Source organism: Brachyhypopomus gauderio, unplaced genomic scaffold (assembly GCF_052324685.1).
Source record: "Brachyhypopomus gauderio isolate BG-103 unplaced genomic scaffold, BGAUD_0.2 sc850, whole genome shotgun sequence".
Lineage (NCBI taxonomy): Eukaryota > Metazoa > Chordata > Actinopteri > Gymnotiformes > Hypopomidae > Brachyhypopomus > Brachyhypopomus gauderio.
The window spans coordinates 1-23506 of NW_027507670.1; the positions used below are offsets into that span (position 1 = coordinate 1).

A 23506-nucleotide genomic window follows, 5' to 3' on the forward strand; every position below is an offset into this window, starting at 1 on the left:
ACAAAGGTTAAAGAAGGCACTTGCGGAAGCTAGCCCCGGAGAAAAGTGTCAGAGGCCAAGCTGCAGGGCAAACTTTGAAAGGTTGGTGGACCTGGAGAAAGCCTTCAGGAATACACAGTCCCCCATACGGTCCAAACACAGCCTCAGCTCTCCGATTTCGAAAGAAATCCACCCTAACATCAGTAAGTAGTGTCATAAAGGTTGAGAGTTTGACCAAATTTTTTATGTATGATTCACTAATTATGCTTAATATGTCTTCCCTAGGGCGCATTGTTAAGGAATTTACAATTGTAAATTCTGGTGCAAACCTGGAGGGGCGAAAAAAGGAGAACGCCATCTCGGCGGAAAATCACATTTTCCGTTTTGTCAACTTTAGTATGCGTGACATGCCAGAAAAGAAGGGGACATTCTCTTTCTTGCGAAACGGGGATAATTTTGGAGTAAGTAACGCATGTCATAGTGAAAGTTAACATGCATACGAATGAGCAAATGTCTGCATATTAATAAGCTAATATCTGCATACTAATGAGGTGATATCAGCATACTAATGAGCGAATACCCGCATATTGATGCGGCAATATCCGCATATTAATAAGCTAATATCCGCATACTAATGAGGAAATATCCGCATACTAAATAACTAATACCCGCATATTAATGGACTAATGCATAACAATGAGGAATTTTGCAAATATAACAAATTTGTTGTATTTGCAGATACATGACTCACCTGAAGGGGAAGGGGCTGGCGGTCACCACTGTCAGAAATATCTTCCTTACCCTTCGCAAGTTCATTAAATATTTACATTGCCTTCCTATAATGGATGCAAGGATTACAAAAAATGACATAGCTTGGTTGAACTTAGAAGTAAGCAAGCGACTCACAGGCCTGAAAAAAGAAGTAACAGTTCACCGACAAAAAGTGAAGAAACGCCTCAGCAGTAAGTGTAGAATAGCTCCATTAATGATGTGCATATTAATGAGGTGGTCTATGCATATTCATGCGTTGATATGCGCATATTAATGAGCCAGTGCATAATGTGTTTCAGAAAACAAAATCAGCAAAGAAGAAATCAGGTCCTTTCGAAAAAATGCCAGGAAGCTGATTCCTCTAAAACTGGGTAAGTCATTTGTTTGTGCATGCTAATGTATTTTGCTAATGTAACAATAATGCTAACGTTATGAATTTTGTGTCAATTTAGACCGTCTTGAGAAATACCCGAATACCATGACAGCGGCCCAATTCATAGGCCTGCTATCAGGTTATCTTATCCTGAGTTAGGGGTAGGGTTCATATCATGAAAGTGGCATTTTTCCATAGACATATGATGAAGATGCCTGATATTATATACATGTCCCTGACCCTAACCTTTTCCCATAGGTTTTAGCATGGACGTGTCCATAATATATTATCAAAGTGTCTTGAATTAGGGGGCAGTGTTGAGCAATTTTCTTGGACGTTTTGCTAATATGCCTTAGTTTTTTCCTGATGCCAACTGTATGATACGATTATGTTTTTTCCCTAGGGTTAGGGTTAGGGTCACGCTTAAGTTTGCGTGACCAGACAAATATACCTGGATGAATCGGTTCATTACCCTCGCGAAGGATTTGCCTGGGGGTGGATCACCGTTCTTCTTCAACAGGAATGGAGGGCAGTGCAAAAAAACTATTAGTCCATTTCAGGATGGAGTGGACACGCTTGGGTTTTGGAGGATGCCAGTTTTAAGGCTTTCAGGACAGCAATGGTGTGCCACGTAAGTATTATCCATATGTAATTACCATGGTATGAATATGTAATGAGGATGTTACGCCTATGTAATGAGCATATTATGCATATGTAATTTGCATGTTTTTCCCATTTTCAGATCAAAAACATGCCTCCTGAACAAAAAAGAAAAATACAACGTGCCATGTGCCACTCAGATGTGGTGAGCTCTAAATTCTACGTGCCTCTTAGCACAGTGGCAGAGGCTGTTGAGATAAGAGAGCTCCAGTCACAAGCCCTAGAAGAGAGCCCAGCAATGGGCGAGAGGCCAGAGCCTGCCAGGGAGAGCCCATCATCCTCCAGTCAGGTTGTGGCCAAAAAACGGTCAGCAAAGAGAAAAATTCGGTTCATTGACAGTAGTGAGGAGGAGGAGGATAAAATACAGGAATATAATCCAAGAAACTACTCTCCCAAATCTATAAACTTTTCACATCATGACACCATTTCACTACCAATAGACAAATGGACTTCAGACCTTTAGGCTCAAACCTTTAAAATATCATCAAATTCTAACATACAGCTAATTCAATATAAAATATTACACAGAACACACATCACTATCGAGAAAATGCATCGGATGGGCTTCACTGACTCCAACACTTGTACACACTGCCCCATGGTAACAGACAATCATCTTCACGCATTCTGGAACTGCCCCCCCTCTGTTTTGGTCGGAGGTCTTGGGAGAGCTGTCCAAGATCCTCCGCATCCCAATTTCTCCCACCTTAGCTCTGCTTGGTGACCTTTCCTCTCTACCAATGCCTAAACATCTGCAAACATTCATCCTCATTTCTATAACAGTGGCTAAAAAGATTATTTTACTTAACTGGAAAGACAGAACATTATCAATAATATAGTGCTGCATCAAGGCACCTCAGTGGGAAGTCTGTGGGAAGGAAAAAGTGTGGCAGAAAACGCTGCACGAGAGGAGGTGAGCGGACCCTGAGGAACATTGTGGAGAAGGGCAGATTCCAGACCTTGGGGGACTGCGGAAGCAGTGGACTGAGTCTGGAGTAGAAACATCCAGAGCCACCGTGCACAGGCGTGTGCAGGAAATGGGCTACAGGTGCCGCATTCTCCAGGTCAAGCCACTTTTGAACCAGAAACAGCGCCAGAATCGCCTGGCCTGGGCTACAGAGAAGCAGAACTGCAAATTTTGCATGTCATTTGGAAATCAAGGTGCCAGAGTCTGGAGGAAGACTGGGGAGAAGGAAATGCCAAAATGCCTGAAGTCCAGTGTCAAGTACCCACAGTCAGTGATGGTCTGGGGTGCCATGTCAGCTGCTGGTGTTGATCCACTGTTTTATCAAGGGCAGGGTCAATGCAGCTAGCTATGAGGAGATTTTGGAGCGCTTCATGCTTCCTTCTGCTGAAAAGCTTTATGAAGATGAAGATTTCATTTTTCAGCACGACCTGGCACATGCTCCCAGTGCCAAAACTATTGGTAAATGGTTAACTGACCATGGTATTACTGTGCTCAATTGGCCTGCCAACTCTCCTGACCTGAACCCCATAAAGAATCTGTGGGATATTGTGAAGAGAAAGCGGAGAGATGCAAGACCCAACACTCTAGATGAGCTTAAAGCCGCTATCTAAGCATCCTGGGTCTCCATAACACCTCAGCAGTGCCACAGGCTGATTGCCTCCATGCCACGCCGCATTGACGCAGTCATTTCTGCAAAAGGATTCCCAAACAAGTATTGAGTGCATAACTGAACATAATTATTTGAAGGTTGACTTTTTTGTATTAAAAACACTTTTCTTTTATTAGTCGGATGAAATTTGCTAATTTTTTTTGGTTGGGATTTTTGTTTTTTTTTTTACTTTTTTGCCAAAATCATCAATATTAAACCAATAAAAGGCTTGAACTACTTCAGTTGTGTGTAATGAATCTAAAACATAAGTCTAATATTTATCAGTACATTACATAAAATAATGAACTATCACAATATGCTAATTTTTTTTTAGAAGGACCTGTATAATATTTATAATATTTCTGAGATTATTTTGTGGCATTTCCTGTCTATGTAGCAGTGCAAATTAATATATGTAAATATAATATATATAAATATAATATATATATATATATATTTCATAAAAGCCAAATCGCAGAAATAACATACATACAATGGCTATATTTGATTGTCTAAATATCTAGATACGGATAGAATATATATATCATTTGTACTGATCGATTTTGTTTTTTACCTAATTTTAGATTACACTTGGACAGTATAAAAACTTCTAAATTTTAACCCAGAGACTGACTGACTATTCAACCATTCATACATCTATTCATCCATCAGATATAAAGATATGGAAGTACAAGAGTATCGGTATGCGTGTCATTAGCACATTTTGTCATTAGTGTATTTATTACTGGGTGGTGTGTGTGTGTGTAAAAGTATTGCAGCAGCGGTTTTATTACCCGTGTTATATCTGTAAATCGTGCATATGCTCACACTAACATGATGTGCAAGTATGTTACATTACAAAAATATAGGTACACAGATTGACTGGTTTGTAGCGAGGTGGATTCAAAATTTGTTTACTCTGCAGCACGATTCTGTGAATTTGCCATCGCACTACACGTACCGCAAATGCATTGCAGCAGCACGTACGCCTACTACAAATACGTTTATTCTTTAGCGCGAAGATTAATTTCAAATCTTTAACGTGACTCAATCCAAAGGATTCATTCCTATTCAGCATAAGAATAATTACCTTCACGCTATAAAGAAAGATAGATTCATGGGTTGTAACTTTTGAATTGCTTCTTGAAGCTGTGTCAAAAGTGCTATACAGATTGTCACGGTGACAGCTCCGGACCCTTCCCTGTGGGCGTGCTGCTATGTTGTTTGCGTGTTATGTCCATGTTTGTTCTTCCGTGGGCGTGGGTCATCTGTGAGCGTGTTCGTGATATCACCTGTACCTTGTCTCGAGGTCACGTGGGTCTGTGTAAATTACCTATTTAATGTGCGTTTGCGCAGTGTCTTGTGCTCGTCTTTGTCTAAAGTTCATGCCTGTGTAAGCTTCCGCGTCAGCGTGCTTGCACCGTCTGTGCTGGGCTTTGTTTTTGTGTATTAAACGTTTTATGTGCATCGCAAGACGCTCGTCGTGTCTCCTCCTTCCTCCCGCATGCCAGCGTCACAGATGAGCTGGCCAAGCTGGTTTTCCTTGGAAAGGACAGTGGGGGTCAGCGCTTCAAAGTAAGCATAAAATACGTATGAAACACATATAAAATGGGCTAGTCATTGTCTGGTTTGCCTTGCAAAAATCCTCATACTTTTTGCCATATTATTGCTTGACCTGCTGCCTCAGTGCTCATACTATTTTATTATTTACAACATTCCTTGTTAATTGTTAGAATTAGTACCTATTATATATTTTTATACATTTTGGGATTTTGTCATGTAAAAAATCATAAAATCTATATTTTTTCCGCCGATCAAACTCCGCAGACAACCGGTGAAAAAGTGAAGACCCCCAAATTATTTTTCCCCATTAATATCTTATAAAAACCCATGAAAGAGTGAATTCGCAAAAGCTGAAGCGCGAAGTGGCACGGGATCACTGTAACAATACAAAAAATAAAGTATGAACTAACCTACAACAGAGTGCAAAATAAATATTAAATTAAGAGCAACATTAAGATAATAACTACATTCAGAAGAAAATATCAACTTAATTGTGCATTCAAAAAGAAAATGTGAGTGAGTGACCGTGCAAACTTGAATCACGTCCTTAGCAACAGTTTTCTGGGTGACAGTACGTTGAACGAATCAGAATGAACGAGAGCCCTCAGTTCAGTGAACGAATCACTGAGCATGCGCTGTTCCCTCGCAATGGATGTCTTCGCGGGTGATTCAGTGATTCATGGACCACACAGCAGTTCCTCAGCCAGCCTGCACGGTCGCTGCTGAGCTCAACTACTGAACTGAAAAAGGAACAAGCAGCTGAGGAAGTGATTCAATTCAGTTTGTTCACTCAAATGATTCCTTCATTTGAAGAATTGTTCACGAATGACACAACACTACTCAGAGTGCTATTAAGTTAGGTAGGGGGAGTGCCTTTGGTAGAAGCTTTGCTGTCTGCTTAACTTTGGCAAAGATGAGGTGGCAGTCTGCCATAGGTGTGCAACCCCATGATTGCCAAAGCAGTAGAAGCTTGGTATCCTCCTGAAAATTGTACGGAAGCTCTCCACTGTCTTGGACTTCAACCCAAGGCCACCCGGGGAGTTGCGTAATGCACGTGACATCCTTGGCCCTTGGTGTCAATCACCTGGCAACGGGTGGTTGGGGCACAGGCTCTGGAGGCCCTATTCGGGGTTTCTATGACCTAGCTCCAGTAGCATGCTGGAGTATGCCCTCCTCATTTGGGGGCCCACAAGCTGCCTGGAAACCTGGCGGTGTTAACAGATGGCATGCTTGTGGTTTCTGTATGTCTATCAGGGTGTCTGCACATTTTTAAATCTCAAATTCAATGACTTTTAAGACCTTTTTAATACCTCTCACAAAAAATAAATAATACCAGGGTTGCCAACTTTTCAAGATCGCTTGGAGTGAGATTTGAACCTGGAGGGGGTGGCGAGTGTAAATTGTTGGGGGGGGTGGCGACCGTAAGTTGTTGACGGGGGTGCACGACCTCGCGAAGCGACAGCACGCGGGGAGCTCGCGCAGGGCCGCACAGTAATTGCCACCGCGATTACGTCATTGTCAGTACGCGGAACCTCATGTATAAACCAAGCTTGATGCGGCTAAGGGATTACGGCACATGCAGCGCCGTGCGCAGTGCCCTAGTGCCTGTACATTTACATTGTAATGGTCCAATGAAGGTCATTTAAAAACCAGGACATTTCCTCACTTTTTTTTTTTCCAAAACCGGGACAAGACGTGAAATACGTCCCGGGAAATACGGACGTTTGGTCGCCCTACACAGTAGACAAATCATTTTTGGCACTTACAGCTAAACTGCAAGATACATCGCGCCTCATACGAATCACTGGAAGGTTTCAGCTAGCCACAATATTTTTCATCCTCCAGCCACTTCACTGAATGGACATTTACCCATGTCTGCATCGGAGCCTTGTATTGTTGTTCCCGCCGCAGGCCTCAAATAAGAAAAGCAGCTTGCTGGCAGCTAAAGCATCGTCTGATGTTTCCACCTGTTAGGTGACGTACTACTGCCATTAGGCGGAGTATACGGCCGTTGCGGAAATGATAATTATTGTGGGATATAGATTGGTAAAATAAAACAGAAAAACTGAGCAACACACTTATTTAATGTCTCCCCCCCTAAAATTCCAGACATTTTAAGACATTTTTAGACCTTGAATATGTAAAACTAAATTTAAGACATTTTAAGACTTTTTAAGGACCCGCGGGTACCCTGGTCTATGTCTATTGTATGTATGTCTGTCTATATCTGTTTGAGTATGACTATTGACATGTTTCCTTTCTCTTTTTCAGATATTTCACCATGGAAGCCTGTCTTCTCTGCTATAAAGGCTTCGCCAATTTAAGCCAGCACCTCAGATTAAGTCATAATGTTAGAAATATCATGGAGCGGTCCCTCTTGCTCAAACTAGTGTCAGGGAGGGTAGATATTAGAAAAGAAAAATGCTGCCTACCAGGCTGTGGTCAGTCCACATCTAGATTGGACAGACACCTGAAGTCACACAGGGAGCCGTCAAGCACCCGTAGAGCAGTCATTATACAGGAGGTCAAAAGAAATGTCGTGCTCAGACAAGTTGCCCTCGTGTCCGATTTAGACCTGAGGGAGAAAGAGGAGGAAGTGACCAGACTGGGTCATGTGGCAGAGGATGCCCCATGCTCTGAGGAGGAGGAGGAGGAGGAGGAGGCGGCGGCGGGGGCAGAATGCTCCAACTGCAACACTAAAAAAAACAGAAATCAAAAACCTGAAAGATGTTGGCTGTAACAACAGAGCTCCAGCTGCTGAGGCGCAAAAAACCACCTTTTGCACAGGCGCCTCAAAAAGAAGTCTGTGCAGGCACACAGAGGGTTAAAGAGGGTTAGGGTGACGGCCCAAACCAAGCATAGTGTAAGCTGTCATAGAGCATTTAAAGTTAACGTGACTGCTCTGGTGTGTATAAAGTATAATGTATTTTTCTTACAATCTGAACCTTAAGAAAAAGCAGCTGTGCAGGAGGCAGAGGCAGGGGCGGAGCAAGAGCAGGAGCTGGAGCAGCCTGCCCCCCCAAGAACCTCAATTTCCTGATCATGTGCCTCAGCTCAGTAAGTGCATTCAGGTGTGCTTTGGCTGAATTTTTTAAAGTACGTTTCCTTTGGTGGAAAATAAGTAATTCCTCATATCTCTTACGCTTTTAGATGAACTGCTGGAAGACTACCAGCACCACCAAGAGGGGTCTGACCCTTCATACAGACTACAAAATAATGTCAAGAGTAAGATATATCGCATAAAGCGGTTTATTGCTTACATGGCTGTGGGCCACAGCCACCTCCAGGAGTTCACCTTCTTGGACAACGTCACAAGGATTAGTGAGTATGGGACTATTCTTTACTCTAAAATTTTGTTTTAATGTTTAGATGTTTTGTGACTCATATGTACGTTTTCATGTTTTGCAGATGGGTCAAAAGCCTAATGGGGAGAAGGTGGTGGCTAGCACACTATAGCCCATAAATTGGGCTACATTTTTAATACTTATAAGACACGCCACCCCCCACCTGCCGCCTGAAGCCCGTTTCCCTGATCAATATAACTAGGGAAATAAAGGGCATCATAAAAAACAAAGGCGATCCGTGGTAATACATGAAATTTAAGTAAAGGAGTGCAAAGATGGACACGCCATCTCCAAAGAGACGCTCCTGCAGTGTCGGGTAAAAGCCAAGCAGCAGATCCCTGAAATATTGAGTGAGTCCTGCATCATACCTCACTTTAATAACATTTTTTCTGCTGCACTTTACATCAGTCGATGTGTCTCATTCTTGTGTTTTTATTTGTCAACACAGAGACCCTGGAGACCAAGCGATCTATAAAGCTTCAACGGTCATTTTACGGGTATGTAACGGCTTACCTGTCGTCTATATACGGCCACCGGACTGGGGTCTACCAGAACCTGCAGGTGGAGGAAGTGATGAGAGCCAAACACAGTCCAGAGTTGGACGTGTACCTCATCAATGTGAGCGCACGTTCAGTTCATAACATTGTGTTTTATACATACAGCATGGCAAAATGTGTCATTTCTTGTGTGTTTTGTCCTTTTGTCTTTCTAAACAGGTGGAGTCTCATAAAACAAATGAGACCTTTGGTGTGGCCCAGCTCCTCCTCACTGGGGAGGAGTACGGATGGCTTCGGGCTTATGTGCAAATTAGAAAAGGGCTGACTGGGGGCAAAATATCTAAATTTCTATTCTCTATTTCAACCCCAAATACATGGAGCAAATGAAGCTCCCAGGCAAACCCAAGTTCACAGATTTAAGAAGCTCCATTGCCACCCATGTAAGTGTTTTTTTATAACAGAGGTGACTTGTCACTAACAATTATGTATTTTCCCAGTGGTCTGATTTTGTTTCCCTTCACAGGCAAGAAACGAACTGGACCCTAAACAAAGGGAAATGATGTCACACTTTATGTGCCACAATACGGCCACCGCAAATAAGTTTTACGCCCTCAATTTAAATCCAGCCTGGTCAAACCTCCTCAGAGCTACCAGAAGCCCCAGCTTCTACAAACAAGAGAAAGAACAAAAGAAAACACCTGCGACCTTCTAAAAGACTTGCGCTGGAGTCATCCGAGGAAGAAATGGAAGTTCCTTTTCAAGAAAGTGGTACTTCCTTTGAAGAGATATGCACTCTTCACACACACACACACACACACACACACACACACACACACACACAGTAAAATGTGCATGTATGTATTTGTGTTTTTTTCAGGACATTGAGGAGGATGAGGAGCAGGGGGACAAAGAAAAGAGCACATCACAATGTAAGACTTACAAGCTCACCAAGGCTTGTTTTGAGCAGACTTTCGCCACTCAAATTGAGAAAAGCATCCCCCAAAAGAATTGGAATACTTCATATGATTAATCAAAGGGACAAAAATGTAAGAACCCACAAAGCTGTTAAACGGTTATATAAAAAAGTGTTAATGTAGTGTTAAGTAGTATTTGAACTTGTTCATGTTTGTTTGTTTTAGCTTTTTAATGATAGTGTTGTGTTTATAGAGTTCAATTTTTCTAGTGTATATATATTTAAATTAGTGCTGTCAATTACAGGTGCCGCGATTAAAAGTACTCACCAGGATTTAGCTCAAGCTTGCTAGATTTTCTAATTAGCAATCCAGGTAAAATTAGTGGAATCAACACAATCCAGGAAGCCTGAGCAAAATCCTGGTGAGGACTTTTAATTGCAGCACCTGGAATTGACAGCACTAATTTAAATTGTTCTTGTTTCTACCGTCTTATCATATCCATAGTGTTCTATTTTGCTAGTATGTATACATTTAAATTGTTCTTGTTATTTTAATTTTGCATATTCAGTGTTTGTTCAACATATTTTAATCATGCTTTTTCATAATTCCATTTGTATTTTAAATTTTTAATAAGATATTTTGTTTCACAATATGTTATATGTTGTTCCTTCTCCTTAAACCTTAATTTAAACCTCCTTTAGTTAAACCTCTTTAATTAAACATAAAATAAAACAAAATCAAATCACAAAACATCCCACTTGCAATCTATTTGACTGATTGCAATAGATTGGAAGTGGGACGTAGGAAAATAAATATAATTAATAATATTATATAATATAATAATAATAAATATATTTTATGCTATGTAACCTTTAGTGTCACGCACCGTTATTATAATAAACTTAGGACTACGCCACCGTCAACTAGAGGAAAACCAATCAGTAACGTTTCACCCGCGCTATATTACTGCTGGCGAAAATAAAATTGTTAAAACTGCAGAGGCTGAGATGCAAATCATTTATTGTGTCAGAATGGCGGATTTAGGAGACTAAATCCCCTGTGGATTTTTTATGGTAGTGGACCCAAACGCCTTGTCCATGCAGTAAGCAATATTACAAGCGTGAGAAACCAAAACCAAGTCGCGCTGAATATTCAGAGAAGATGACGAGGGAGAACTGAAAGTAATCGCGGAAATACTCAATGTGTGTAACAGGAGAGAACAGAAAGCAATCACGGCAATAACTGACGTGGAAGACACAGGAGAACAGAAATAGTCACGGAATGAAAACCAAAACCAAACAGATAGGAAGAAAGACAGCAGGAGGAAAACTTGAGAGAGGCCAGGGAGCGGCGCAGGAGGTAAGTACTCGAAGTGACAGTATAACAAACAAAAAATCTTAAACAAGAAAGAGGCCGGGTGGCGAGACACCTTGTAGAGACAACAGAGAAAAGGGCTGAAGGTTGGCCATCCTTATAAACCCAGGACAACAGGTGCAGGCCATCACCGCTGATTAGCCTGAGGTCTGGCTCTTGGGCTCCTCCTGGTGGCGACTGGAGGACCCGCCCTGGGGCCAGCCCTGACAGAGCCCCCCCTCTAGGCCCGAGACATTTACATTTACGGCATTTAGCAGACGCTCTTATCCAGAGCGACTTACAAACTGCTTTGCTTCTGATCACAGAATACATCCTAGGAAATAGTACAGATAGGCCAGAATTCAAGACACCATTGAGTCAGACTACTACTAAACTACAGGAGTCAGTATCATTACCTAGTGGAGTGGTTCCCAAACTTTTTCTGCCGTGACCCCCTTTAGTAGATAAGAATATTTTTATTCTCCACTGCCACCTATCGTTTCGGAGAACACTGCAGTGAAGCTCGCGCAAGTAAACGCTTCGTGCAGGGTCGCGCGATGTGGGCGGAGTCACGCGCTACGGTCACTCGCGAAAGTATAAACCAGGCTTTACTTCCAAGCTCCGCGCCCAACCTAGGGGGCGCGCCCCCCACTTTGGGAACCACTGACCTAGTGTTTGCAAGTTAGGCATTTGCCAAGAAGCACAAATAACCATAAACAGATTGTTTGCAGAGACCCCGCAAACAATCTCCTTGCCTTGTTTGAATAAGACAAAGGAAGATTCCCAGGCTTCTACCATAAGTAGCAATTAAAAATAAATGTTAGTACTCCGTGTCAGTCACATCCAGTCTACTGTTGCTCCTCTCCTGATCAGAACACCAATCATACACATCTGTTATTATTCTTAACCAATTGTGTTAAGACATGTTCTTTATTCTGTATTTAACTACATGCATTATCATTACACTGGAACTCTTTCCTGACACCTGGCCAGCACTGGATCACTGAGGGTAGAACAAAATTCTAATCCTGTTTATGAACCCTTATGAACAGTCTAGAGATGATTCCATTAAGACATGGGGGTCTAAGCTTTGTTATGTTAAACCGAATACAGGGGACAACCCCAAAACTTGGTTGTTTTGCTGTGGTGCATAACTAACCCTAACCACGAGTTCAGGTGGTTCACCTCTTTCCTTGAATTGTCCAAGAATTTAAAAGGAGGTGGATCACGTTTTCTGTAACTTGGCTAGAGTACAGGTGGCTCCTGACACTTCAAGTTTGGGATGGACAAGAATGGGATATGGAGGCAGTTATGATTTTATAATAATTTATAAAATTTAATATATAATTTATATAAGCTTCTGCACGTCGATGGTGGGGCAGGGGTAGAGTCTTGGACCCCCACCCCAAAGTTGCTCCATCGGGTTAGGGTTTATATTTTTAAAAAGTCTTACACTAGTTTTTCACTATTGTCAAAGTGGTATGAATGGGTTTCAATGGGCGGGGCTCCTTGACTATTGCGCCCCCTGGTGGAGCTCCAACTCGGGGGTATATCTAGGGCCCTGGGGGGGGGGGGGGGGGTAGGATGACGAGGGTTTGCTCTGCGGGGGTATGGTGCACCCCCTTGGGGCAGGGGTAGAGTCTGGGACCCCCACCCTAAAGTATCCATCTCAGGTTAGGGTCCATATTATCAAGGGGTTTTACACTAGTGTCAAAGTGGTATCAATAAGATTCAATTACTTTTATATTAGTCTGGTTAGTAAAATATTCTTTTTCAGGATATGGCACCTACACAAAGTGCGTGTCCGATATGTGCAGTTATTTACTGCAACTTATCACAGCACCTCCGGGTGTGTCACAAGGTGACAAATAAAGATGAAATGACGCTACTGCTGCAGCTCTCCAGTGGGAGGTAAGTGAATAATTAGCATGTTAGCATGTTATTAGTGTGTTATTAGCATGTTAGTATTGTATTAGCATGTTAGTGGGTTAGCAAGGTATTAGCATGCTAGCATATTGTTAGCATATTAGCATGTTGTTAGCATGTTACCATGTTAGCAATTAGCATGTAACTAATGTAATTAGCATGCAATAAACATGCATTGAGCTAATAATGCTTATGTAATTAGCATGTTTTGCATCTTTTTGTGTAAAATTTTTTGCAGAGTGAAAGGCATTTTCGATTGCAAGGTGCCGGACTGCAACTCCTCACACATCAAGCGCTTGGATAAGCACTACAATAAAATGCACCAGGATGTGTTGGTATGTTTAAAACCATCTGTTGTGTAGGACTGCATATTAGCTTATTAATATACGCATATTGCAATTTTTTCCCTTGTGTTTATTTTTTAGATTGGGGACCTTGCCAAATTTACAAAGTTGTCGAAGGAGGAGTACATTTTAAGAAGCCTGGCCTCATTAAGGGCGAATGTTCCTAGGCCCCCGCTTGTTTCAACGCTGGATGGGGGTTACAGCCCACTTCCAGCATATTTATTACAAGGGTCTTTCACTGACATGTCCAGTGAATTGGACGAGGCCCCGGTCCCTTTTGAGCCAGAGCACATCGGTGAACCAGAGGCATGCTCCACCCCAGTTGCTGCGACATCCGTCCCTGGGCCCTCCACCTCTGTTGCTGTACACTCCACGGCAGACCCTGCGCCTTCCACCTCAGTGCCTAGGCCCTCATCCACCACCAAATGTGATGCTCGCTCATCCTGTAAGTTATCAAATCTGGAGGTACAAAGGTTAAAGAAGGCACTTGCGGAAGCTAGCCCCGGAGAAAAGTGTCAGAGGCCAAGCTGCAGGGCAAACTTTGAAAGGTTGGTGGACCTGGAGAAAGCCTTCAGGAATACACAGTCCCCCATACGGTCCAAACACAGCCTCAGCTCTCCGATTTCGAAAGAAATCCACCCTAACATCAGTAAGTAGTGTCATAAAGGTTGAGAGTTTGACCAAATTTTTTATGTATGATTCACTAATTATGCTTAATATGTCTTCCCTAGGGCGCATTGTTAAGGAATTTACAATTGTAAATTCTGGTGCAAACCTGGAGGGGCGAAAAAAGGAGAACGCCATCTCGGCGGAAAATCACATTTTCCGTTTTGTCAACTTTAGTATGCGTGACATGCCAGAAAAGAAGGGGACATTCTCTTTCTTGCGAAACGGGGATAATTTTGGAGTAAGTAACGCATGTCATAGTGAAAGTTAACATGCATACGAATGAGCAAATGTCTGCATATTAATAAGCTAATATCTGCATACTAATGAGGTGATATCAGCATACTAATGAGCGAATACCCGCATATTGATGCGGCAATATCCGCATATTAATAAGCTAATATCCGCATACTAATGAGGAAATATCCGCATACTAAATAACTAATACCCGCATATTAATGGACTAATGCATAACAATGAGGAATTTTGCAAATATAACAAATTTGTTGTATTTGCAGATACATGACTCACCTGAAGGGGAAGGGGCTGGCGGTCACCACTGTCAGAAATATCTTCCTTACCCTTCGCAAGTTCATTAAATATTTACATTGCCTTCCTATAATGGATGCAAGGATTACAAAAAATGACATAGCTTGGTTGAACTTAGAAGTAAGCAAGCGACTCACAGGCCTGAAAAAAGAAGTAACAGTTCACCGACAAAAAGTGAAGAAACGCCTCAGCAGTAAGTGTAGAATAGCTCCATTAATGATGTGCATATTAATGAGGTGGTCTATGCATATTCATGCGTTGATATGCGCATATTAATGAGCCAGTGCATAATGTGTTTCAGAAAACAAAATCAGCAAAGAAGAAATCAGGTCCTTTCGAAAAAATGCCAGGAAGCTGATTCCTCTAAAACTGGGTAAGTCATTTGTTTGTGCATGCTAATGTATTTTGCTAATGTAACAATAATGCTAACGTTATGAATTTTGTGTCAATTTAGACCGTCTTGAGAAATACCCGAATACCATGACAGCGGCCCAATTCATAGGCCTGCTATCAGGTTATCTTATCCTGAGTTAGGGGTAGGGTTCATATCATGAAAGTGGCATTTTTCCATAGACATATGATGAAGATGCCTGATATTATATACATGTCCCTGACCCTAACCTTTTCCCATAGGTTTTAGCATGGACGTGTCCATAATATATTATCAAAGTGTCTTGAATTAGGGGGCAGTGTTGAGCAATTTTCTTGGACGTTTTGCTAATATGCCTTAGTTTTTTCCTGATGCCAACTGTATGATACGATTATGTTTTTTCCCTAGGGTTAGGGTTAGGGTCACGCTTAAGTTTGCGTGACCAGACAAATATACCTGGATGAATCGGTTCATTACCCTCGCGAAGGATTTGCCTGGGGGTGGATCACCGTTCTTCTTCAACAGGAATGGAGGGCAGTGCAAAAAAACTATTAGTCCATTTCAGGATGGAGTGGACACGCTTGGGTTTTGGAGGATGCCAGTTTTAAGGCTTTCAGGACAGCAATGGTGTGCCACGTAAGTATTATCCATATGTAATTACCATGGTATGAATATGTAATGAGGATGTTACGCCTATGTAATGAGCATATTATGCATATGTAATTTGCATGTTTTTCCCATTTTCAGATCAAAAACATGCCTCCTGAACAAAAAAGAAAAATACAACGTGCCATGTGCCACTCAGATGTGGTGAGCTCTAAATTCTACGTGCCTCTTAGCACAGTGGCAGAGGCTGTTGAGATAAGAGAGCTCCAGTCACAAGCCCTAGAAGAGAGCCCAGCAATGGGCGAGAGGCCAGAGCCTGCCAGGGAGAGCCCATCATCCTCCAGTCAGGTTGTGGCCAAAAAACGGTCAGCAAAGAGAAAAATTCGGTTCATTGACAGTAGTGAGGAGGAGGAGGATAAAATACAGGAATATAATCCAAGAAACTACTCTCCCAAATCTATAAACTTTTCACATCATGACACCATTTCACTACCAATAGACAAATGGACTTCAGACCTTTAGGCTCAAACCTTTAAAATATCATCAAATTCTAACATACAGCTAATTCAATATAAAATATTACACAGAACACACATCACTATCGAGAAAATGCATCGGATGGGCTTCACTGACTCCAACACTTGTACACACTGCCCCATGGTAACAGACAATCATCTTCACGCATTCTGGAACTGCCCCCCCTCTGTTTTGGTCGGAGGTCTTGGGAGAGCTGTCCAAGATCCTCCGCATCCCAATTTCTCCCACCTTAGCTCTGCTTGGTGACCTTTCCTCTCTACCAATGCCTAAACATCTGCAAACATTCATCCTCATTTCTATAACAGTGGCTAAAAAGATTATTTTACTTAACTGGAAAGACAGAACATTATCAATAATATAGTGCTGCATCAAGGCACCTCAGTGGGAAGTCTGTGGGAAGGAAAAAGTGTGGCAGAAAACGCTGCACGAGAGGAGGTGAGCGGACCCTGAGGAACATTGTGGAGAAGGGCAGATTCCAGACCTTGGGGGACTGCGGAAGCAGTGGACTGAGTCTGGAGTAGAAACATCCAGAGCCACCGTGCACAGGCGTGTGCAGGAAATGGGCTACAGGTGCCGCATTCTCCAGGTCAAGCCACTTTTGAACCAGAAACAGCGCCAGAATCGCCTGGCCTGGGCTACAGAGAAGCAGAACTGCAAATTTTGCATGTCATTTGGAAATCAAGGTGCCAGAGTCTGGAGGAAGACTGGGGAGAAGGAAATGCCAAAATGCCTGAAGTCCAGTGTCAAGTACCCACAGTCAGTGATGGTCTGGGGTGCCATGTCAGCTGCTGGTGTTGATCCACTGTTTTATCAAGGGCAGGGTCAATGCAGCTAGCTATGAGGAGATTTTGGAGCGCTTCATGCTTCCTTCTGCTGAAAAGCTTTATGAAGATGAAGATTTCATTTTTCAGCACGACCTGGCACATGCTCCCAGTGCCAAAACTATTGGTAAATGGTTAACTGACCATGGTATTACTGTGCTCAATTGGCCTGCCAACTCTCCTGACCTGAACCCCATAAAGAATCTGTGGGATATTGTGAAGAGAAAGCGGAGAGATGCAAGACCCAACACTCTAGATGAGCTTAAAGCCGCTATCTAAGCATCCTGGGTCTCCATAACACCTCAGCAGTGCCACAGGCTGATTGCCTCCATGCCACGCCGCATTGACGCAGTCATTTCTGCAAAAGGATTCCCAAACAAGTATTGAGTGCATAACTGAACATAATTATTTGAAGGTTGACTTTTTTGTATTAAAAACACTTTTCTTTTATTAGTCGGATGAAATTTGCTAATTTTTTTTGGTTGGGATTTTTGTTTTTTTTTTTACTTTTTTGCCAAAATCATCAATATTAAACCAATAAAAGGCTTGAACTACTTCAGTTGTGTGTAATGAATCTAAAACATAAGTCTAATATTTATCAGTACATTACATAAAATAATGAACTATCACAATATGCTAATTTTTTTTTAGAAGGACCTGTATAATATTTATAATATTTCTGAGATTATTTTGTGGCATTTCCTGTCTATGTAGCAGTGCAAATTAATATATGTAAATATAATATATATAAATATAATATATATATATATATATTTCATAAAAGCCAAATCGCAGAAATAACATACATACAATGGCTATATTTGATTGTCTAAATATCTAGATACGGATAGAATATATATATCATTTGTACTGATCGATTTTGTTTTTTACCTAATTTTAGATTACACTTGGACAGTATAAAAACTTCTAAATTTTAACCCAGAGACTGACTGACTATTCAACCATTCATACATCTATTCATCCATCAGATATAAAGATATGGAAGTACAAGAGTATCGGTATGCGTGTCATTAGCACATTTTGTCATTAGTGTATTTATTACTGGGTGGTGTGTGTGTGTGTAAAAGTATTGCAGCAGCGGTTTTATTACCCGTGTTATATCTGTAAATCGTGCATATGCTCACACTAACATGATGTGCAAGTATGTTACATTACAAAAATATAGGTACACAGATTGACTGGTTTGTAGCGAGGTGGATTCAAAATTTGTTTACTCTGCAGCACGATTCTGTGAATTTGCCATCGCACTACACGTACCGCAAATGCATTGCAGCAGCACGTACGCCTACTACAAATACGTTTATTCTTTAGCGCGAAGATTAATTTCAAATCTTTAACGTGACTCAATCCAAAGGATTCATTCCTATTCAGCATAAGAATAATTACCTTCACGCTATAAAGAAAGATAGATTCATGGGTTGTAACTTTTGAATTGCTTCTTGAAGCTGTGTCAAAAGTGCTATACAGATTGTCACGGTGACAGCTCCGGACCCTTCCCTGTGGGCGTGCTGCTATGTTGTTTGCGTGTTATGTCCATGTTTGTTCTTCCGTGGGCGTGGGTCATCTGTGAGCGTGTTCGTGATATCACCTGTACCTTGTCTCGAGGTCACGTGGGTCTGTGTAAATTACCTATTTAATGTGCGTTTGCGCAGTGTCTTGTGCTCGTCTTTGTCTAAAGTTCATGCCTGTGTAAGCTTCCGCGTCAGCGTGCTTGCACCGTCTGTGCTGGGCTTTGTTTTTGTGTATTAAACGTTTTATGTGCATCGCAAGACGCTCGTCGTGTCTCCTCCTTCCTCCCGCATGCCAGCGTCACAGATGAGCTGGCCAAGCTGGTTTTCCTTGGAAAGGACAGTGGGGGTCAGCGCTTCAAAGTAAGCATAAAATACGTATGAAACACATATAAAATGGGCTAGTCATTGTCTGGTTTGCCTTGCAAAAATCCTCATACTTTTTGCCATATTATTGCTTGACCTGCTGCCTCAGTGCTCATACTATTTTATTATTTACAACATTCCTTGTTAATTGTTAGAATTAGTACCTATTATATATTTTTATACATTTTGGGATTTTGTCATGTAAAAAATCATAAAATCTATATTTTTTCCGCCGATCAAACTCCGCAGACAACCGGTGAAAAAGTGAAGACCCCCAAATTATTTTTCCCCATTAATATCTTATAAAAACCCATGAAAGAGTGAATTCGCAAAAGCTGAAGCGCGAAGTGGCACGGGATCACTGTAACAATACAAAAAATAAAGTATGAACTAACCTACAACAGAGTGCAAAATAAATATTAAATTAAGAGCAACATTAAGATAATAACTACATTCAGAAGAAAATATCAACTTAATTGTGGATTCAAAAAGAAAATGTGAGTGAGTGACCGTGCAAACTTGAATCACGTCCTTAGCAACAGTTTTCTGGGTGACAGTACGTTGAACGAATCAGAATGAACGAGAGCCCTCAGTTCAGTGAACGAATCACTGAGCATGCGCTGTTCCCTCGCAATGGATGTCTTCGCGGGTGATTCAGTGATTCATGGACCACACAGCAGTTCCTCAGCCAGCCTGCACGGTCGCTGCTGAGCTCAACTACTGAACTGAAAAAGGAACAAGCAGCTGAGGAAGTGATTCAATTCAGTTTGTTCACTCAAATGATTCCTTCATTTGAAGAATTGTTCACGAATGACACAACACTACTCAGAGTGCTATTAAGTTAGGTAGGGGGAGTGCCTTTGGTAGAAGCTTTGCTGTCTGCTTAACTTTGGCAAAGATGAGGTGGCAGTCTGCCATAGGTGTGCAACCCCATGATTGCCAAAGCAGTAGAAGCTTGGTATCCTCCTGAAAATTGTACGGAAGCTCTCCACTGTCTTGGACTTCAACCCAAGGCCACCCGGGGAGTTGCGTAATGCACGTGACATCCTTGGCCCTTGGTGTCAATCACCTGGCAACGGGTGGTTGGGGCACAGGCTCTGGAGGCCCTATTCGGGGTTTCTATGACCTAGCTCCAGTAGCATGCTGGAGTATGCCCTCCTCATTTGGGGGCCCACAAGCTGCCTGGAAACCTGGCGGTGTTAACAGATGGCATGCTTGTGGTTTCTGTATGTCTATCAGGGTGTCTGCACATTTTTAAATCTCAAATTCAATGACTTTTAAGACCTTTTTAATACCTCTCACAAAAAATAAATAATACCAGGGTTGCCAACTTTTCAAGATCGCTTGGAGTGAGATTTGAACCTGGAGGGGGTGGCGAGTGTAAATTGTTGGGGGGGGTGGCGACCGTAAGTTGTTGACGGGGGTGCACGACCTCGCGAAGCGACAGCACGCGGGGAGCTCGCGCAGGGCCGCACAGTAATTGCCACCGCGATTACGTCATTGTCAGTACGCGGAACCTCATGTATAAACCAAGCTTGATGCGGCTAAGGGATTACGGCACATGCAGCGCCGTGCGCAGTGCCCTAGTGCCTGTACATTTACATTGTAATGGTCCAATGAAGGTCATTTAAAAACCAGGACATTTCCTCACTTTTTTTTTTTCCAAAACCGGGACAAGACGTGAAATACGTCCCGGGAAATACGGACGTTTGGTCGCCCTACACAGTAGACAAATCATTTTTGGCACTTACAGCTAAACTGCAAGATACATCGCGCCTCATACGAATCACTGGAAGGTTTCAGCTAGCCACAATATTTTTCATCCTCCAGCCACTTCACTGAATGGACATTTACCCATGTCTGCATCGGAGCCTTGTATTGTTGTTCCCGCCGCAGGCCTCAAATAAGAAAAGCAGCTTGCTGGCAGCTAAAGCATCGTCTGATGTTTCCACCTGTTAGGTGACGTACTACTGCCATTAGGCGGAGTATACGGCCGTTGCGGAAATGATAATTATTGTGGGATATAGATTGGTAAAATAAAACAGAAAAACTGAGCAACACACTTATTTAATGTCTCCCCCCCTAAAATTCCAGACATTTTAAGACATTTTTAGACCTTGAATATGTAAAACTAAATTTAAGACATTTTAAGACTTTTTAAGGACCCGCGGGTACCCTGGTCTATGTCTATTGTATGTATGTCTGTCTATATCTGTTTGAGTATGACTATTGACATGTTTCCTTTCTCTTTTTCAGATATTTCACCATGGAAGCCTGTCTTCTCTGCTATAAAGGCTTCGCCAATTTAAGCCAGCACCTCAGATTAAGTCATAATGTTAGAAATATCATGGAGCGGTCCCTCTTGCTCAAACTAGTGTCAGGGAGGGTAGATATTAGAAAAGAAAAATGCTGCCTACCAGGCTGTGGTCAGTCCACATCTAGATTGGACAGACACCTGAAGTCACACAGGGAGCCGTCAAGCACCCGTAGAGCAGTCATTATACAGGAGGTCAAAAGAAATGTCGTGCTCAGACAAGTTGCCCTCGTGTCCGATTTAGACCTGAGGGAGAAAGAGGAGGAAGTGACCAGACTGGGTCATGTGGCAGAGGATGCCCCATGCTCTGAGGAGGAGGAGGAGGAGGAGGAGGCGGCGGCGGGGGCAGAATGCTCCAACTGCAACACTAAAAAAAACAGAAATCAAAAACCTGAAAGATGTTGGCTGTAACAACAGAGCTCCAGCTGCTGAGGCGCAAAAAACCACCTTTTGCACAGGCGCCTCAAAAAGAAGTCTGTGCAGGCACACAGAGGGTTAAAGAGGGTTAGGGTGACGGCCCAAACCAAGCATAGTGTAAGCTGTCATAGAGCATTTAAAGTTAACGTGACTGCTCTGGTGTGTATAAAGTATAATGTATTTTTCTTACAATCTGAACCTTAAGAAAAAGCAGCTGTGCAGGAGGCAGAGGCAGGGGCGGAGCAAGAGCAGGAGCTGGAGCAGCCTGCCCCCCCAAGAACCTCAATTTCCTGATCATGTGCCTCAGCTCAGTAAGTGCATTCAGGTGTGCTTTGGCTGAATTTTTTAAAGTACGTTTCCTTTGGTGGAAAATAAGTAATTCCTCATATCTCTTACGCTTTTAGATGAACTGCTGGAAGACTACCAGCACCACCAAGAGGGGTCTGACCCTTCATACAGACTACAAAATAATGTCAAGAGTAAGATATATCGCATAAAGCGGTTTATTGCTTACATGGCTGTGGGCCACAGCCACCTCCAGGAGTTCACCTTCTTGGACAACGTCACAAGGATTAGTGAGTATGGGACTATTCTTTACTCTAAAATTTTGTTTTAATGTTTAGATGTTTTGTGACTCATATGTACGTTTTCATGTTTTGCAGATGGGTCAAAAGCCTAATGGGGAGAAGGTGGTGGCTAGCACACTATAGCCCATAAATTGGGCTACATTTTTAATACTTATAAGACACGCCACCCCCCACCTGCCGCCTGAAGCCCGTTTCCCTGATCAATATAACTAGGGAAATAAAGGGCATCATAAAAAACAAAGGCGATCCGTGGTAATACATGAAATTTAAGTAAAGGAGTGCAAAGATGGACACGCCATCTCCAAAGAGACGCTCCTGCAGTGTCGGGTAAAAGCCAAGCAGCAGATCCCTGAAATATTGAGTGAGTCCTGCATCATACCTCACTTTAATAACATTTTTTCTGCTGCACTTTACATCAGTCGATGTGTCTCATTCTTGTGTTTTTATTTGTCAACACAGAGACCCTGGAGACCAAGCGATCTATAAAGCTTCAACGGTCATTTTACGGGTATGTAACGGCTTACCTGTCGTCTATATACGGCCACCGGACTGGGGTCTACCAGAACCTGCAGGTGGAGGAAGTGATGAGAGCCAAACACAGTCCAGAGTTGGACGTGTACCTCATCAATGTGAGCGCACGTTCAGTTCATAACATTGTGTTTTATACATACAGCATGGCAAAATGTGTCATTTCTTGTGTGTTTTGTCCTTTTGTCTTTCTAAACAGGTGGAGTCTCATAAAACAAATGAGACCTTTGGTGTGGCCCAGCTCCTCCTCACTGGGGAGGAGTACGGATGGCTTCGGGCTTATGTGCAAATTAGAAAAGGGCTGACTGGGGGCAAAATATCTAAATTTCTATTCTCTATTTCAACCCCAAATACATGGAGCAAATGAAGCTCCCAGGCAAACCCAAGTTCACAGATTTAAGAAGCTCCATTGCCACCCATGTAAGTGTTTTTTTATAACAGAGGTGACTTGTCACTAACAATTATGTATTTTCCCAGTGGTCTGATTTTGTTTCCCTTCACAGGCAAGAAACGAACTGGACCCTAAACAAAGGGAAATGATGTCACACTTTATGTGCCACAATACGGCCACCGCAAATAAGTTTTACGCCCTCAATTTAAATCCAGCCTGGTCAAACCTCCTCAGAGCTACCAGAAGCCCCAGCTTCTACAAACAAGAGAAAGAACAAAAGAAAACACCTGCGACCTTCTAAAAGACTTGCGCTGGAGTCATCCGAGGAAGAAATGGAAGTTCCTTTTCAAGAAAGTGGTACTTCCTTTGAAGAGATATGCACTCTTCACACACACACACACACACACACACACACACACACACACAGTAAAATGTGCATGTATGTATTTGTGTTTTTTTCAGGACATTGAGGAGGATGAGGAGCA

At 42.3% G+C, this 23506-nt stretch overlaps 1 protein-coding gene and 2 long non-coding RNA genes across 6 annotated transcripts; all 3 read left to right on the forward strand.

Moving 5' to 3' along the window:
* The first annotated feature begins 72 nt into the window (after window positions 1-72).
* On the forward strand, window positions 73-3527 carry LOC143508239 (uncharacterized). Its single transcript, XR_013129254.1, has 6 exons — window positions 73-182; window positions 265-440; window positions 718-941; window positions 1050-1121; window positions 1527-1754; window positions 1866-3527. It is a non-coding gene; the product is annotated as an uncharacterized LOC143508239 (long non-coding RNA).
* Window positions 3528-8760: 5233 nt separating this feature from the next.
* Window positions 8761-14748, forward strand: LOC143508241 (uncharacterized). 4 transcript variants are annotated; one of them, XM_076996726.1, is made up of 10 exons: window positions 8761-8924; window positions 9023-9243; window positions 9327-9571; window positions 9681-9849; window positions 10931-11076; window positions 12848-12981; window positions 13235-13331; window positions 13422-13989; window positions 14072-14247; window positions 14525-14748. In XM_076996726.1, exons 5-10 carry the CDS (start codon window positions 10999-11001, stop codon window positions 14603-14605), a joined length of 1134 nt encoding a protein of 377 aa, XP_076852841.1. In that variant the 5' UTR covers window positions 8761-8924; window positions 9023-9243; window positions 9327-9571; window positions 9681-9849; window positions 10931-10998; the 3' UTR covers window positions 14606-14748. The 4 variants fall into 4 exon arrangements, with proteins under 4 accessions (XP_076852841.1, XP_076852842.1, XP_076852843.1 ...); XM_076996727.1 differs by having other exon boundaries at window positions 9023-9571; XM_076996728.1 differs by lacking the exons at window positions 8761-8924; window positions 9023-9243; window positions 9327-9571 and having other exon boundaries at window positions 9623-9849.
* A 7819-nt stretch (window positions 14749-22567) lies between these two features.
* LOC143508240 (uncharacterized) lies at window positions 22568-23372 on the forward strand. The gene is made up of 3 exons (XR_013129255.1): window positions 22568-22731; window positions 22830-23050; window positions 23134-23372. It is a non-coding gene; the product is annotated as an uncharacterized LOC143508240 (long non-coding RNA).
* The last annotated feature ends 134 nt before the right edge of the window (window positions 23373-23506 follow it).